The sequence below is a fragment of the Heloderma suspectum genome, chromosome 1, assembly GCF_057233095.1.
Source record: "Heloderma suspectum isolate Gila_16-S chromosome 1, 16-S_ref, whole genome shotgun sequence".
Classification (NCBI taxonomy): Eukaryota; Metazoa; Chordata; class Lepidosauria; order Squamata; family Helodermatidae; genus Heloderma; species Heloderma suspectum.
The window spans coordinates 1,022,080-1,039,891 of NC_139458.1; the positions used below are offsets into that span (position 1 = coordinate 1,022,080).

The 17,812-nt window shown below is 51.0% G+C and overlaps 2 protein-coding genes across 4 annotated transcripts in view; one reads left to right on the top strand and one right to left on the bottom strand.

Annotated features, from left to right (window-relative positions):
* The window catches only part of TUBGCP2 (tubulin gamma complex component 2), a 37,481-nt gene extending 33,547 nt beyond the window's left edge, over nucleotides 1-3,934 (bottom strand). For both annotated transcript variants that reach the window (XR_014787602.1, XM_084833302.1), the window contains exons 1-2: nucleotides 3,746-3,934; nucleotides 3,443-3,571 (exon numbers count right to left, since the gene is read on the bottom strand). Coding sequence is in view for 1 of the 2 variants with exons in the window: in XM_084833302.1 (XP_084689428.1) it covers nucleotides 3,443-3,571; nucleotides 3,746-3,901 (285 nt within the window). In the remaining variant the exon portion in view is untranslated. The remainder of the gene's footprint in view (nucleotides 1-3,442; nucleotides 3,572-3,745) is intronic.
* A 108-nt stretch (nucleotides 3,935-4,042) lies between these two features.
* ZNF511 (zinc finger protein 511) lies at nucleotides 4,043-13,325 on the top strand. 2 transcript variants are annotated; one of them, XM_084833332.1, is made up of 6 exons: nucleotides 4,043-4,135; nucleotides 4,222-4,295; nucleotides 4,605-4,806; nucleotides 8,292-8,416; nucleotides 9,035-9,226; nucleotides 10,955-13,325. In XM_084833332.1, exons 1-6 carry the CDS (start codon nucleotides 4,064-4,066, stop codon nucleotides 11,022-11,024), a joined length of 735 nt encoding a protein of 244 aa, XP_084689458.1. In that variant the 5' UTR covers nucleotides 4,043-4,063; the 3' UTR covers nucleotides 11,025-13,325. The 2 variants fall into 2 exon arrangements, with proteins under 2 accessions (XP_084689458.1, XP_084689467.1); XM_084833341.1 differs by lacking the exons at nucleotides 8,292-8,416; nucleotides 9,035-9,226; nucleotides 10,955-13,325 and adding an exon at nucleotides 6,599-6,968.
* Nucleotides 13,326-17,812: the final 4,487 nt, after the last annotated feature.

Here is a 17,812-nt window from a genome sequence, read left to right on the forward strand (position 1 = left end):
GAAATGGTTGTTCAGCTATTAAATAAGGATGGCAAAACGATAACAGATGACAAAGAAAAGGCAGAGGTGCTCAATTCTTGGAATTGTTGTCGATCACAAGCTGAAGATGAGCCAACAATGTGATGTGGCTGCAAAAAAGGCCAATGCTATATTGGGCTGCATTCATAGAAGAATCGCTTCCAAATCCCCCGAAGTACTAGTTCCCCTCTACTCAGCACTGGTTAGGCCTCATCTGGAGTACTGTGTCCAGTTCTGGGCACCACACTTTAAGAAGGATGCAGACAAACTGGAGAGGGTTCAGAGGAGGGCAACAAAGATGATCAGGGGACTGGAAACAAAGCCCTATGAAGAGAGACTGAAAGAACTGGGCATGTTTAGCCTTGAGAAGAGAAGACTGAGGAGAGATATGATAGCACTCTTCAAGTACTTGAAAGGTTGTCCCAGAGAGGAAGGCCAGGATCTCTTCTCCATCATGCCAGAGTGCAGGACACGGAATAATGGGCTCAAGTTATAGGAAGCCAGATTCCGGCTGAACATCAGGAAAAACATCCTGACTCTTAGAGCAATACGACAATGGAACTAATTACCTAGGGAGGTGGTGGGCTCTACCACACCAGAGGAGTTCAAGACGAGGCTGGACAGCCATCTGTCAGGGATGCTCCGACTTGGATTCCTGCATTGAGCAGGGGGTTGGACTCGATGGCCTTGTAGGCCCCTTCCAACCCTACTATTCTATGATGCTATGATTCTAAAAGCCCCAGCATTTCCTCGATCATGATGTCACATAGTCCTAACCTTCCTTTTGGAATAATCTTGATGCCTGCAGCTATTTACAAGAAGTGAAGGGGGAGAAAGCCGTTTGTGGAGACTGACTGAATCTTTTGCTGCGCCGAAGCTACTTTTCTGCAGAAGCCAAAGGTTCCAGTTTGGGGCAGTAAACTGAGATGCTGTGTGAAATATCCGTATTTCACATGGAGTTCTTCCTGGCCTTCCCTCTTCTTCACAAAGTCATTGCAAGCAAGCCCCCAGCAATGGGCATGTAAGAGCAAAAAAGTAGAGGGAGAGAGGAAAAACAATGAGGGAAGGAAAGGTGGCAGTCAGTGGTGGCCAGTGACTCCAGTTCTGGAGGGGCAGTTATTCCATTCAGGGTTTTAGTTACAAGCAGCCAAAACTCCAAAGGTGATATCCAAGGTGCTGAACTCATTTTGGGGATAAGGTTCAGCACCTCAGATAGCACCTTTAGAGTTTTGGCTGCTTGTAACAAAAACCCTGAATGGAATAACTGTCCCTCTGGAATTGGGGTCACCAGCCGCCACTGGTGGCAGTCTAACTGCAAGGCTACTGTGCTCAGGGGGAAGAAGCTCACTTGTATTACCAGAAATGATGGCAATTGGGGCTGCTCAGAAGACCCGGGGTCCAGGTGGCCCCCCTAGAACTCCCATGTGTCCATTGCAACCTCACCACTTGCTCAGGTTATACTTGAAGTTGGGATTTTTTTTGCCCCATTGTGTGTCACCTTACACTTCTTGCACTGAGCCACCTTTGCCAACTGGATGCCCATTCTGCCGGCTTGGAGAGGTCCTTTTGGGGCTCCTCACAATCCTGTTTGGTTTAAAGCACCAGCAAATGTGCACACCAACAGTGTGCCACCTCACTGCTCACCCTGGATTATTTATACAAAAGTCCAAAAGCCCTACTAAGAGGGCGAACCAGGCGGAGGGCCCCCAAAGGGGAAGGCTGTTGCTGGTGGGCTTCTTCCCGGGACAAGTGTGGCATATGCCTTGGTTCAGAGATTCTCTCAAACTATATTGTCAGTATGCTGGCAACCACTGATCACCTGTCTACTGTGTGTACAGTCAGATTTCTCAGTACTTTACTCTTGATATGAGTGATACAGAATCCTTTTTCTTAAGACACACTCTCTCAGACAAGATTTGTCTTTTTGTCTTTTACTACAAAGTATTTGTATAACAGTACTAAATACAAGAGCTTATGCATGCATAAACCCAAATGCACGAAACATCTAACATCATTCTTAAACCAGGCTTCTAAGCAACGTCAAGTAAATTTGCTAGTTCCCAATGATAATACCAAGCTTACCAGGTTGATTCTACAGGCAACGTGTTGGGGAAAGCTGATCCTAAAGGACAGCTTCCACTACAGCGTGTTCTGAGCCTCCTTTATATACTTTTTGGATGCTATAAAATATGTCCAAACTATTTTTTACTACAGTTTGGAATTCTTGGATAAGAAATATAAAGATAACCTTTCTACTCTAAATCTTCGTATGTCTAAATAAGTGTATCGCATTTTGACATTTCTTATCAAGATTAATGTCCACACCAACATACTTATCGAAACATTTTAGCTTTTTCCAACACATTACAGGTATGTTTTTGACACAAACAGATTTACTTGACATCCTCCTGTCTTGTGAGCTTGATTTTCTTACATATTTATGGCCTCCAGTGAGGCCTCTTGGTCACTTATCTGATGGCCCACCTGACCTAATAACCTTATGAGATTCGACTACGTTAAAGTCATAAACCTAAATTTAACACTGACGCCTCCTCACCTGGATTCCTTTCTAAACAGTAAGCGGATCTAATGATCTATTTCTAATAGGCTGGTACAACTGCCTCTCATCTGGCAAACCTCAGAGACAAGGCATTTTAGTCACTCTTGGGTGAGAAGCCCACCCTGAGCGGCGTGAGGCGCTGGCGCCCCCCCCCCCACCCTGAGCGGCGTGAGGCGCTGGCGCCCCCCCCCCACCCTGAGCGGCGTGAGGCGCTGGCGCCCCCCCCCCACCCTGAGCGGCGTGAGGCGCTGGCGCCCCCCCCCCACCCTGAGCGGCGTGAGGCGCTGGCGCCCCCCCCCCCACCCTGAGCGGCGTGAGGCGCTGGCGCCCCCCCCCCCACCCTGAGCGGCGTGAGGCGCTGGCGCCCCCCCCCCACCCTGAGCGGCGTGAGGCGCTGGCGCCCCCCCCCCACCCTGAGCGGCGTGAGGCGCTGGCGCCCCCCCCCCACCCTGAGCGGCGTGAGGCGCTGGCGCCCCCCCCCCACCCTGAGCGGCGTGAGGCGCTGGCGCCCCCCCCCCACCCTGAGCGGCGTGAGGCGCTGGCGCCCCCCCCCCACCCTGAGCGGCGTGAGGCGCTGGCGCCCCCCCCCCACCCTGAGCGGCGTGAGGCGCTGGCGCCCCCCCCCCACCCTGAGCGGCGTGAGGCGCTGGCGCCCCCCCCCCACCCTGAGCGGCGTGAGGCGCTGGCGCCCCCCCCCCACCCTGAGCGGCGTGAGGCGCTGGCGCCCCCCCCCCACCCTGAGCGGCGTGAGGCGCTGGCGCCCCCTTCTTAACTCCAGAACGGCCTTGGAGGCGTTTGCTTATGGAGCTTCCCGCCAAGCACGGAAGGCCGCGCCGCGCCGCCCCGCCCCGCGCGGGCGCCCACCTCCTTGTCCTCCGCGAGCTTGGCCAGCAGGTGCACCAGCGGGTCCAGGTGCCGCGTGTTCCTGGATTTCAGCTCGTCGTACTTGTTTAGGAAGTCCTCCGGAGTCCGAGAGAATTCTGCGATCTTGACCTGCGAAGCGCAGCGCGGCGCGGCGTTAGGGGGCGGGCGGGGCCCCGGCCACGGCTCCCCGCTGGGGCGCCGGGGCGCACGCCTGCGCCGCTGCGGCCTCCCGCGCCCCGGATCGGGCCGGGCGGCCGCCCCCCCCGCCCCCGCCCCCGCCCCCGCCCCCGCCCCGGGCGCTACCTTGGCGGCGAGGGCGGAGGCGGTGGTGGTGAGGTAGGGCGCGCGGTTCTTCTGGAGCAGCTCGGTGTAGCCCTCGGCCCCCTCGCCGCCGCCGCCCCGCACCCGCAGCAGGCTCAGCAGCTCGCTCACGTCGTGGTGGATGCGGAACTCGCTCATCGCGCCGCTGCCGGGGCTGCGGGCCGGCGGGGCGGGGCGGGGCTGCGGGCCGGCGGGGCGGAGGGGCGGGGCGGAGGGGCGGGGCGGGGCCCCCTGCGCCGCCGCGCCCCGCCCACGCGCCCGGCCGGCCGGCGCGGAAGCGGAAGCGGGCGGCGCGGCGCGATGGCGGCGGGAGCGCCCTTCCGCTTCCTCCCGGCGCGGCGGCGCCTCCCCGCCGACCACCCCTTCTTCGAGGTGGGCGCGACCCCCGGCGAGGCGGCCCGCGGCCCCGCCCGAGGCGGGCGCGGCGAGCGCTGCTGACGCCTCCTCTTCTCCCCTAGGACGGCGACGTCCACCGGCACCTGCGCCTGCGGGACGCGCTGGCGAGCGCCGCGGAGGGCCCCGCCCGGCCCCGGTAAGGCCCCCGGCGCCCCCCCGCCCCCGCGGCGGCGCTGCCTGAGAGCCCCGGGCGGGCCCAGAAGGCGCCGCAGCCTCCGGCGCTGCGCGCGCGCCCGCGGCCTTCCCGCGCCGGCCCCCGGGGAGGACGTTCCGGCGGCCCGCGCGCCCGGGAGCCCTCCCGCCGGCGACGGACCCCGCCCCCCGGCAGCCCCCCCGCGGTCCGGACGGAAGCAGCAAAGGGCGGGCGGGGCGGAAGGGCGCGCCAAAGAGGCGCGGGGCCCGGCTCAGCCTCGAGCCGCGGCCGGCTTCCTTTGCTTCCTTTCAGCACCTCCGAGGTTTTCTGCCATGCCGCTGGGTGCCGCCAGGCTTTTGACACCTTGGAGGGCTACGAGCATCACTACAGCATGCTGCACAGGAACGTTTGTTCTGCTTGCCAGCGACCCTTCCCTTCAGCCCATTTGCTCGATGTCCACATTCTGGAGTGGCACGACTCCCTCTTCCAGATAATGGCGGAGAAGCACACCATGGTAAGCTGCGGCGAGGCCCGGCATGGGCAGCCCACCGTTCAGCCACTCAGCTCAAACATGGCTCTGAGGCTGTTCAGAATTGCGGCTTACTCTGACGTAGGCAAGAACGTCACCATCATAACCGCCCAGATAAGTTGCAGTTTCATGTGGATGACCTGCACAGTTTCATGTGGATGACCTGCAGCCTTGGCCCAGTAGTACAAAGGAGCTCGTGTCTGCTTATTTATTTATTTATTTATTAAATTTCTTAATTGCCCACCTAGTGATGTACAATGGTACAATTTAAAACAGTAAAATTATACATTAAAACATTATTTAAAAATACCCTAAACCACCCCAAATGCCTGCCTGAACAACCACGTTTTCAAGCATGGCAGAAGCTCATTAAAGAGGGGGCATGGCGGAGTTCCCTAGGGAGGGAGTTCCACAGAGTGGGGGCCACCACAGAAAAGGCCCTCTCCCTCGTCCCCACCAGTCTAGCTTTCCTGGCTGATGGGACAGAGGGAACGCCATCTGAGGCTGATCTTGTTAAGCGGCCTGTCTGGTGCTGCTGGAGGCGCTCCTTGAGATAGGCTGGGCCGGAACCATATAGGGTTTTAAAGGCCAAAACAAAACACCTTGAACTTGGCCCGGGAAACAACTGGTAGCGAGTGCAACTCCTTCAGCACCGGAGTGATGTGATCACGCCGGCAACTGCCTTTAATCAGGAGAGCCGCCGCATTCTGCACCAGCTGCAGCTTCCGAACTATCTTCAAGGGTAACCCCATGTAGAGCGCATTACAGTAGTCTAGACAAGAGGAGACCAGGCCATGCACTATCGATGATAGGAGATGGTCGGGAAGGTAGGGGCGCAGCCGCCATATCATATGGAGTTGGTACAACGCTGTCTGGCTCACAGCTAACACCTGAGCCTCCGTGGACAACTGGGAGTCCAAAATGATCCCCAGGCTGCGGACCTGGTCTTTCAAGGGTAGCCATACCCCATTCAATACCAGGTCAACATCCCCCAGCCTCCTCTTGTCTCCCACCAGAAGTACCTCGGTCTTGTCAGGGTTCAGCTTCAGCTTATTCCTCCCCATCCAGCCACTCACCATCTCCAGACATTTGGACAGGGATTCTACGGCCAACCTCGGTGAAGATTTGAACGAGAGGTAGAGCTGCGTGTCATCTGCATGTTGAGGACACTGCACCCCAAACCTCCTGATGATAGCCCCCAGCGGCTTCACAGAGATGTTAAATAGCATCGGGGAGAGGATGGAACTCTGTGGCATCCCACAAGTGAGCGGCCATGGGTCCGAAACCTCCTCTCCCAGTGCTACCCTCTGGTACCTGCTGGAGAGGAAGGACCAGAACGACCATAATACGATGTCTCCAATGCCCATCCTCTCCCGGTGGTCCAAGAGGATACCATGGGGAATGGTATCAGAAGCCGCTGAGAGATTGAGGAGAACAAGGAAGGAGCGTTTACCCCTATCCAAAGCCCTCCTCATCCACCAAAGCGACCAAGGCCGTTTCTGTCCCATGCCCAAGCCTGAAGCCCAACTGAAATGGATCTAGACAATCGGCTTCTTCCAAGTGTGCCTTCAACAGCATCGCCACCACCCGCTCAATGATCGTGCCCCAAAATGGCAGATTCAAGACTGGGCAAAAGTTGTTCAGAACTTGGGGATCCAAGGAGGGCTTCTTTAAGAGTGGTCTTATCATTGCTTCCTTGAGGGCTGATGGCATCACTCCCTCCTCAAGGGAGACATTAACCACCACCCTGATCCCCTCACCCAATCTCTCTCTGCAGCTCATAATGAGCCAAAATGGGCAAGGATCAAGTAAGCAGGTGGTCGGCCTTACAGATGAAAGCACCTTGTCCACTTCGTCAGGAGGAAGAAGCTGGAACCGATCCCACAAAACCGGTTTGCCGCAGGCCACCTCTCGCTCACTAACTTTATCCATGGCGCACGGAATAACACTCCTAATTCAATCAATTTTATCTGCAAAGTGCCTTGCCGAGGCCTCACGGGAGGCCTGCTTCATTGCTCTCTCTCTCTCTCTCTCTCTCTCTGTGCACTGAATGTAATAAAATTGCCTTCAACTTTAGCTGAGTCCTGACAAGGTGGAGGCACGGTGGGTAGGTGGATCTTATGTCCAAGAATTAGGTGTATGTCGTGCTTTAGATGGGGCCGCACTCCCCCTGAAACAGCCAGTGTGTAGCTTGAGGGTACTCCTGTATTCAGCACTGCCACTTGAGGCTCGGGTGGCCTCAGTGCCTTTAACCAGCTTTGGCTAGTTAGCCAGCTATGACTGTTCTGGAGCAGGGACATAAGAACATAAGAAGAGCCCTGCTGGATCAGACCAAGGGTCCATCTAGGCCAGCATTCTGTTCACACAGTGGCCAACCAGCTGTTGACCAGGAACCCACAAGCAGGACACAAGTGCAACAGTGCCCTGCCACCCATGTTCCCCAGCAACTGATGTAAATAGGCATCCTACCTATGATAGTCTGGCTATGGTGATCCATGTTCCGGTAACCTCCTAGTTGGACCACTATAATGTGTTTTACTTAGGGCTGCCTTTGAAGACGACCTGGAATCTTAGAATAGTGCAGAATGTGGCTGCCAGAATTTTGGCTGGTACAGCCAGATGATAGTGTAATATACTGATGCTTAAGGAATTATACTGGCTGCCTATTTGCTTCTGAGCCCAGTTCAAGGTGCTGGTGCTGACCTTTAAAGCCCTAAATGGCTTGGGGCCCAAATACCTGAAGGAGTGTCGCTTCCTATATCAAGTGAAGACACTCCTTCAGGTATTTGGGTCCCAAGCCATTTGGATTCCTGCACTGAGCAGGGGGTTGGACTCGATGGCCTTGTAGGCCCCTTCCAACCCTACTATTCTATGATTCTATTCTAACCTGCCATTTCTGAAGAAGGCTTTTCTCCAGGTTCCTTTGTTAGGGAATGCTGGTTGTATAGGAACTAGGCAAAGGGCCTTTTTTGTGGTGGCGCCCCAGCTCTGGAATGGCCTGTCCTTTGAAGCTCATCTGACACCAACATTGTCATTTCAGTGCCAGGTTCAACCTTATTTGCCCGGACATTGTAAGTTTTATGCTGGCTTGTTTACTTTGCTCTGCTGTTCTTATGGTTTTGATTTGCTTTTATTCTGATGTTTTATGATTTTATTGTACTGTGGCATATGTGATTTTTGTGCCTCTTATATACTTGTAAAGGGTGAAAGGTGGGTTAAAACTAATTTAAATAAATAAACTCAGTCCCACTCGTAGGTTCTCCTCACCCAGTGTTGTTTTGTTGGACTCCCTCAGAGGCCATTCCTAGCCCTGCTGCTTGAGTTTCTTCTCGCTGGAGTTGCAGAGCTTGAGCCTGAGGCCTTATACAGGCAAAGCCTGCTTCCTACATACCATGAGACTGTGGCCCCTCCTCATGAAAGACACCCAGCACTGACCATGCCGCCTTGCTCTTTCTCATCCCCTTTTCTAGTACCAGTGTTTGGTAGAGAGCTGTCCACAGAGGTTCAGGAGCAGCAAAGACCGCAGAGATCACTTAGTCAGAGTTCACCGGTACCCATCTGATTTTCGCTTTGATAGACCCCTGAAATCGAAAAGGTAAATACTTGAGTAGTTGTAGCAGCATGGACATGAATGATGAGTTGTTTTGGCAATTCTGTGTGGAGATATAGACAAGTCTTGCATACATTTGTCAGAACAGCAGCTCCTCGCTGCTGCTACGCCTGCTTTGTGCCTTTATCCTGTCCACATTCCTCCAAGTAGGTCAGGGCAGCAGACAGGGTTCTCCCCACCCCCATTTTGTCCTTGCAACAACCCTGTGAGGTGGGTTAGCCTGGCCCATGTTAATTTCATGGCTGAGTAGGGATTTGAAACCAGGCCAAAGTCCAACAATAACCACTGTAGCACACTGGCTTATGTCTGCATATTCTTATAAGATGGGACTGGGCAACTTGTGGCCCTCCAGATGTCCCACCATCCCTCAGTATTAGCTGTGCTGGCTGGTGCTGATGGGAGTGGCAGGCCAAAACATCTGAAGGGCCGCAGGTTGCCCACCTGTGCTGTAAAAAATGGAAAGGCAGTTTTTAGGAGAAGCTAAAAAGGAAGTGCCGGGACTGCCGGGATGTGCAAGAAGGAAGGGAGGCTTTTGGTGCCTTTTCAGAATGTTTTTGTTAAGTGTTTCCAGTACTCTCACCCTGGGCTATGTTTCTGCAATAGCACAAAAGAAATGAGGCCTCTGTCCAGGGAGAGCAGCGTGCCCATGGATATGAACGTGGAGGACTGTGAAAAGTCGGCAGTGGACGCCATGGAAGTAGGGCCTAGTGAGAGTGCAGTGGAGAGCATCCCCCTGCCTGGGATGGAGAGCGCTTTGGACTGCCCAGCATCTGAGAGACAACTCTCTAGATCCAGGTGGGTGCCTTTTGCCCGCTCAGACAAGTCAGGACCACCTGCCTGTCTCAAAATCTCACTGTGCCATCCCATTGCTGCTGCCTCATGGGAACTCATAGACTTGTTTCTCTCTTGACGAATAGAATCTATGATTCTATGATTCTCTGTCCAAAATTAGAATACTTTCTTGCAGTGATGGGCACAAGGTTATGTGCATCGTGAGTCTGCTATTTGCACAGTGTGCCTTTGTTTCAGAGCAAACTGTCAAGAGCAAATTGATATCACTTAACCAGTGATCCTGTCCAAAAATCTTGAGAATAGCTACTTCTCATCTTTCACAGAAAGCTGTACAAATGCCACTGTAGGGGACAAATGCTGGGGAGCTAGCTGCCCATTAGTTGGCTTACACTGGTGCATCATGGCAGTAGCATGAGCTGTCTGCCTTCTGCCCCCCAGCCCAGCCCACGAGGAGCTGAAGCCCACATATATAATGCTGTTCATTTCAGAGCAGTTGGTCCTAGCCTTGCACTCTGCCCATCACAACCACATTTTAAAAGAAACGATTTTCCTCTTTGTAGGTGTGTGCATGCCCTGGTGGGGGGAGGGGGCTTCCACACACACCCCATGCCTATTAATTTCATTATGATGTGCAGCTGGGCTTCACAGTAAAAGCCAAGAACTGCTCAGCCTCTACTCAGCACCGGTTAGGCCTCATCTGGAGTACTGTGTCCAGTTCTGGGTAACACACTTTAAGAAGGATGCAGACAAACTGGAGAGGGTTCAGAGGAGGACAACAAAGATGATCAGGGGACTGGAAACAAAGCCATTGAGGAGAAACCGAAAGAACTGGGCATGTTTAGCCTTGAGAAGAGACGACTGAGGGGAGACAGGATAGCGCTCTTCAAGTTCTCGAAAGGCTGTCACAGAGAGGAAGGCCAGGATCTCTTCTCAATTATCCCAGAATGCAGGACACGGAATAATGGGCTCAAGTGACAGGAAGCCAGATTCCGGCTGAACATCAGGAAAAACGTCCTGACTGTTAGAGCAATACGACAATGGAACCAATTACCCAGGGAGGTGGGGGGCTCTCCCACACTGGAGGCGTTCAAGACGAGGCTGGACAGCCACCTGTCAGGGATGCTCTGACTTGGATTCCTGCGCTGAGCAGGGGGTTGGACTCGATGGCCTTGGAGGCCCCTTCCAACCCTACAGTTGTATGATTCTAGCCTCTTCAATATTGTTCACACACATTTGCATAATATTGTTAGTGAACTTTTATAACGGAGTAGAATTCAACTTGTGAAACAACAAAAGTGTGAACTATCGTAAAACCTCTTTGGTAGAGAGTGAGATTTATCAATAACTGCCTCATCTGGGCTTAATTGGCATAATTTAATGTTTTGAATGCTTGGCCACATTTACCTAGCCAATTCATCAGCGTATTTTTGTTTTTTACCAATTAAATTACCAACCCTACAATGTCATAGATACTTATGGTAGCAGAAGTTCAATCCACAAGTATCAGAAATCGCTTAAGGAAAGGGCTGCATCCCCTGTTGAGCTGATCTGCTCCAACAGGAAGTAGTAACCGTTTTTAAACATTGCTCGGCCTGCACCCACGGGGCATGCACCCTCACATGGGTAGTCTGAAATGGTGATACTCCAATTAACGTTCTTTGGACATCTGAGAAACTCTAGCAATGCTGTGCAGCTTCTAATCCAACAGGGCTTGTTTGCGTTGTCTTCCAGAATCCCTCCCACCGTTTGTTTTGGGCAAGGGGCCACCCGTGGCTTCAAAGGCAGAAAAAAGAAGGCCTGAGAGGAGCAGTGTGCAGCCCATCAGGAACCCTTGGAGAGAAGTAACAAAGTACATGAGGACTACTGCAGAGAGAGATTTGCCTGGGGCAGGGGGCGTGGACTGTCCTTTGACCCTGAACAGAGGCAAAGCGGGCCCCAGTCTGGGAATGAGCCCCTTCCCTCCCTAATGGAGGCATGTGAATAGGGCACATGGGAGTAAGCCCCTTTGAGCTCAGTGGGACTTACTTCTGAGTAGGCATCTAAGTGATGATTCTGTAGGTCTCCTACCCATGGTTGCTACATTTCCTGTCAGACTAATCAACTTCAAACGTTCCTGAAAACAAGGAACAGCTGATGAACATAAGAGGCAAATTCCCATAGGATACATACAGACAGAGGGAGGGAAAGGGGGTTCTGTTCCCCTCTGAACTGAATGGAGAGAACTGTTATTTAAAATATTTTTGTATTGCCCAAAAGCAGATTGTTGTTGTTGTTCAGTCGTGTCCGACTCTTCGTGACCCCACGGACCATGGCACGCCAGGCCTTCCTGTCCTGCGCTCTCTCCCAGAGTGCGCTCAAGTCCATATTCATTACATCGGTGATGCTATCTAGCCATCTCATCCTCTGCCATCCCCAGGCTAAAACTTGTTCAATTAAATCAGCAGAAGCTAACAAAATGCCTGGGTAAATAAAGATGTTTTCCCCAGTGACTGAAGGATAGCAGTGTTGGTACCAGCTGAGCCTGTTTGGAAAGGAGTCGCTAAGCACCGTCAGTGTCCCTGGTGCTTTACACCAGGGGTGGGCAGACTTCAAGCTTTAGTATCTCCCTCCCCCCAAGCCAGTACAGCAGAGGTGGGCAATTTGTGGCCCCCAAGATGCTTTGTTCTACAATTCCCATCAGCCCCAGCCAGCATAGCCAATGATGGATGATGGGAGTTGTAGGCCAAAACACTTGGAGGGCCACAGGTTGCCCACCCCTGGTGGTTGTTGTTCAGTCGTTAAGTCGTGTCCGACTCTTCGTGACCTCATGGACCATAGCACGCCAGGCCTTCCTGTCCTCCGCTCTCTCCCGGAGCATGCTCAAGTTCATATTCGTTGCATTGGTGATGCTATCTAGCCATCTCATCCTCTGCCGTCCCCTTCTCCTTTTGCCTTCAAGCTTTCCCAGCATCAGGGTCTTTTCCAGGGAGTTCTCTCTTTGCATTAGGTGGCCAAAATATTGGAGCTTCAGCTTCAGTATCTGTCCTTCCAATGAGCACTCAGGGTTGATTTCCTTTAGGATTGACTGATTTGACCTCCTTGCACTCCAGGGGACTCGTAAGAGTCTTCTCCAGCACCAGAGTTCGAAGGCAGCAATTCTTCGGCACTCAGCCTTCCTTATAGTCCAGCTCTCGCAGCCATACGTCGCTACTGGGAAAACCATAGCTTCGATTATGCGGACCTTTGTCGGCAAGGTGATGTCTCTGCTTACTATGCTGTCTAGGTTCGCCATAGCTTTCCTCCCAAGGAGCAAGCGTCTTTTAATTTCATGGCTACAGTCACCGTCTGCGGTGATCTTGGAGCCCAAGAAAATAAAATCTGTCACTGCTTCCATTTCCTCCCCTTCTATATGCCAGGAAGGGATGGGGCCAGATGCCATGATCTTCTTTTTTTTAATGTTGAGTTTCAAACCAGCTTTTGCACTCTCCACTGTCACCCTCAACAAGAGGCTCTTTAGATCCTCTTCGCTTTCTGCCATTAGGGTGGTATTGTCTGCATATCTGAGGTTGTTGATAATTATCCCGGCAATCTTACTTCCGACCTGTGATTCATCCAACCCGGCATTTGTCATGATGTACTCTGCATATAAGTTAAATAAGCAAGGCGACAATATGCAGCCTTGTCGTACTCCTTTCCCAATTTGGAACCAATCAGTTGTTCCATGTCTGGTTCTTACTGTTGCTTCTTGACCCTCATACAGGTTTCTCAAGAGACAGGTAAGGTGGTCTGGTACTCCCATCTCTTTAAGAATTTGCCACAGTTTGTTGTGATCCACACAATCAAAGGCTTTAGCGTAGTCAATTAAGCCGAAACAGACGTTTTTCTGGAATTCTCTTTCTCCATGATCCAGCGAATGTTGGCAATTTGATCTCTAGTTCCTCTGCCTCTTCGGAACCCAGCTTGTACTTCCGGTAGTTCTCGGTTCACATACTGCTAAAGCCTAGCTTGTAGGATTTTGAGCATCACCTTGCTGGCATGTGAAATGAGCGCAATTGTACGGTAGTTTGAACACTCTTTGGCATTGCCCTTCTTTGGAATTGGAATGTAAACTGACCTTTTCCAGTCTTGTGGCCACTGCTGAATCTGTTTCCCGCCTCCCAGCTGACCAGAGCAGAGCAAGCTGCTCCAGCTGGTCCAGGGGCTACAGAAGCACACAAGCTCCCAGAGAGCGAGCAAAGAGCAAGCGAACAGGAGTTGGCCATGGGAGTTCAGCAGGGGAGGTCAAGGGGGAGGCACCTAACTTTTTTTTTTTTAATTTTTAATTTTTTTAACTAACTTTTTTCCATTTATTTGTCTTGTAACACACACTTTCACACCAGTGGGCCTCTGCTTTTAACCTCCACTGAGTAGAGGAGCAGGCACAGGCTAGTCTAGAACAATCACAAAGCTAGACACAAAAAGCTACTTCAATGTTGGAATGGTTTCAACCATTCTTGTTGGAATGGTTGAAACCATTCCAACAAGAAGAAAAGGTGGAAGACAACAGAAGAAGCCAATGTGGCTTCACAAAATGCTTAGGGATGACGGGAAAACAAAAAAGGACACATATAGGAAGTGGAAAGAAGGCCAAGTAACAAAGGAAGAGTACAGGCAGGTAGCCCAGAATTGCAGGGATGGCGTCAGGAAGGCTAAAGCTGAGAACGAGCTGAGGTTAGCAAGGGATGCTAAAAACAACAAAAAGGCATTCTTCAGCTACGTGCATAGTAAAAGGCAGAGGAAAGAAATGGTGGTTCAGCTATTAAATAAGGATGGCAAAACGATAATAGATGACAAAGAAAAGGCAGAGGTGCTCAATTCCTACTTTGGCTCAGTCTTCTCCCAAAAGAGGGTCTATGACCCCCCTGGCAAAGGCAAAGTACAGGCTGAAGGGGCAGGATTGCAGCTTGAGATTGATAGGCATATGGAACACCTAATGACTTGGAATGAGTTCAAATCTCCAGGGCCAGATGAACTACATCCTAGAGTAATAAAGGAACTGTCAGAAGAGCTCTCAGAACCGCTGTGAATTCTCTTTGAGAAATCATGGAGGACGGGGGAAGTGCCAGATGACTGGAGGAGGGCTAATGACTGGAGGAGGGCTAATGTTGTCCCTCTCTTCAAAAAGGGTAAAAAGGAGGAACCTGGGAACTACAGACCAGTCAGTCTGACATCAATCCCTGGGAAAATTCTGGAGCAGATCATAAAGCAATCCATCTGGAAGCACTTTGACAACAATGCCGTGATTACTCAAAGCCAACATGGATTTGTCAAGAACAAGTCCTGCCAGACGAATCTGATCTCATTTTTTGATCAAGTCACCTCCCTTGTGGATTGTGGGAATGCTGTAGACATCATATACCTCGACTTCAGCAAAGCTTTTGACAAAGTGCCCCATGATAACCTGATGGGCAAACTAGCTCAAAGTGGCCTAGATGAAACAATGATCCGGTGGATCCACAGTTGGCTACAGAATCGGACTCAAAGAGTGCTTCTCAATGGGACCTTCTCAAACTGGGGAGAGGTAACGAGTGGGGTACCGCAGCGCTCAGTCCTGGGCCCAGCGCTCTTCAACATTGTTATTAATGACTTGGAGGAGGTGGTGCAGGGAATGCTGATCAGATTTGCAGATGACACAAAATTGGGCAGGATAGCTAATACTTTGGAAGACAGAGACAAAATTCAAAGTGATCTGGATAGACTGGAACGCTGGGCAGAAAACAACAGAATGACATTTAATAGGGACAAATGCCAAGTTCTGCACCTAGGAGAAAGAAATCAAATGCACAGTTACAAGATGGGGGATACGTGGCTCAACCACACGACAAGCGAGAAGGATCTTGGAATTGTTGTCGATCACAAGCTGAAGATGAGCCAACCATGTGATGTGCCTGCAAAAAAGGCGAATGCTCTTTTGGGCTGCATTCATAGAAGCATAGCTTCCAAATCCCGGGAAGTACTAGTTCCCCTCTACTCAGCACTGGTAAGGCCTCATCTGGAGTACTGTGTCCAGTTCTGGGTACCACACTTTAAGAAGGATGCAGACAAACTGGAGAGGGTTCAGAGGAGGGCAACAAAGATGATCAGGGGACTGGAAACAAAGCCCTATGAAGAGAGACTGAAAGAACTGGGCATGTTTAGCCTTGAGAAGAGAAGACTGAGGGGAGAGATGATAGCACTCTTCAAGTACTTGAAAGGTTGTCACAGAGAAGAAGGCCAGGATCTCTTCTTGATTATCCCAGAGTGCAGGACACGGAATAATGGGCTCAAGTTACAGGAAGCCAGATTCCGACTGAACATCAGGAAAAACTTCCTGAGTGTCAGAGCAATACGGCAATGGAACCAATTACCTGGGGAGGTGGTGGGCTCTCCCACACTGGAGGCCTTCAAGACGAGGCTGGACAGCCATTTGTCAGGGATGCTCTGACTTGGATTCCTGCATTGAGTGGGGGGTTGGACTCAATGGGCTTGTAGGCCCCTTCCAACCCTACTATTCTATGATTCTATGTTCCAAATTTGTTGGCATATTGAGTTCAAGTGCCAAATTTGTTGGCATATTGAGACTTCAACAGCATCATCTTTTAGGATTTTAAATAGCTCAGCTGGAAGACTGTCATCTCCGCTAGCTTTGTTGTTACTAATGCTTCCTAAGGCCCATTTGACTTCAGTCTCGAGGATGTCCGGCTCAGGTTCAGTGACCACACTATCATGGCTATCAGGGACATTCAGATCTTTCCTGTATAGTTCTTCTGTGTATTCTTTCCACCTCTTCTTAATCTCATCTGCTTCTGTTAGGTCCCTGCCTTCTTTGTCCTTTATCATGCCCGTCTTTGCACAAAACGTTCCCTTGAGATCTCCGATTTTCTTGAAAAGATCTCTAGTCTTTCCCATTCTATTGTTTTCCTCAGTTTCTTTGCAGTGTTCATTTAAGAAGGCCTTCTTGTCTCTCCTTGCTATTCTCTGGAACTCTGCATTCAGTTGGATATATCTTCCCCTTTCTCCTTTGCTTTTCGCTTCCCTTCTTTCCTCAGCTACTTGTAAAGCCTCATCAGACAGCCACTTGGCTTTCTTGCATTTCTTTCTTTGGGATGGATTGAGTTGCTGCCTCCTGAACAATGTTACGGACCTCCGTCCATAGTTTCTCAGGCACTCTGTCTATCAGGTCTAATCCCTGAAATCTATTCCTCACCTCCACTGTATATTTATAAGGGATATGATTTAGGTCGTACCTGAATGGTTTAGTGGTTTTCCCTACGTTCTTCAATTTAAGCTGAAATTTTGCAACAAGAAGCTCATGATCTGAGCCACAGTCAGCTCCAGGTCTTGTTTTTCTGACTGTATAGAGCTTCTCCATCTTTGGCTGCAAAGGACATAATCAATCTGATTTCGATATTGACCATCTGGTGATGTTCATGTGTAGAGTCGCCTCTTGTGCTGTTGGAAAAGAGTGTTTGCTACGATCAGCGTGTTCTCTTGACAGAACTCTATTAGCCTTTGTCCTGCTTCATTTTATACACCAAGCCATGCTTGCCTGTTATCCCAGTTATTTCTTGACTTCCTACTTTAGCATTCCAATCCCCTATGATGAAGAGGATGTCTTTTTTTGGTGTTAGTTCTAGAAGGTGTTGTAGGTCTTCATAGAACCGATCAACCTCAGCTTCTTCGGCATCAGTGGTTGGGGCATAGACTTGAATTACTGTGATGTGGAATGGTTTGCCTTGGATTCATACTGAGATCATTTGATCGTTTTTGAGATTGTACCCCAGTACTGCTTTTCCCACACTTTTGTTGACTATGAGTGCTACCTCATTTCTTCTCAGGGATTCTTGCCCACAGTAGTAGATATGATGGTCACCTGAATTAACTTCGCCCATGCTTGCCCATTTTAGTTCACTGATTCCCAAGATGTCGATGTTCAGTCTTGCCATCTCATGTTTGACCACCTCCAGCTTACCTTGATTCATTGATCTGACATTCCAGGTTCCTAAACAATATTGTTCTTTACAGCATCGGATTTTCTTTTCACCACCAGACACATCCACAGCTGAGTGTCCTTTCGGCTTTGGCCCAGCCGCTTCACTCTTTCTGGCGCTACTTGGAAATACCCTCTGCTCTTCCCCAGTAGTATATTGGACACCTTCTGACCTGAGGGGCTCATCTTCCGGCGTCATCTCTTTTAGCCTTGTGATACGTTCCATGGGGTTTTCTTGGCAAGAATACTGGAGTGGGTTGCCATTTCCTTCTCCAGTGGACCACATTTTGTCAGAACTCTCCGCCATGACCTGTCCCTCTTGGGTGGCCCTGCATGGCATAGCTTATGGCTTCACTGAGTTACACAAGCCCCTTCGCCACAACAAGGCAGTGATCCATGAAGGGGTCCCACCCCTGGACCACAGCACAATGTGTGTATCAAACACCCTCGAGCAGTAGAAAACAGCAGTTTGCACATAAAGAGTGAGTGTATTCAATTGGTGAAAAGAACAGTGAAACCAGAAAGGCCAGGAGACAATATGCAGTACCCATTTTACCACACCATCTTAAACTTCTGTGGGCTCCTCGATCCCCAAGAGTCCT

Coding starts and splice junctions, on each gene's coding strand:
- ZNF511 (XM_084833332.1), top strand. CDS start 4,064: ATGGCGGCGGGAGCGCCCTTCCGCTTCCTCCCGGCGCGGCGGCGCCTC. Junction 4,807..8,291: donor TGGCGGAGAAGCACACCATG/GTAAGCTGCGGC, acceptor CCCCTTTTCTAG/TACCAGTGTTTGGTAGAGAG. Junction 9,227..10,954: donor AGACAACTCTCTAGATCCAG/GTGGGTGCCTTT, acceptor GTTGTCTTCCAG/AATCCCTCCCACCGTTTGTT.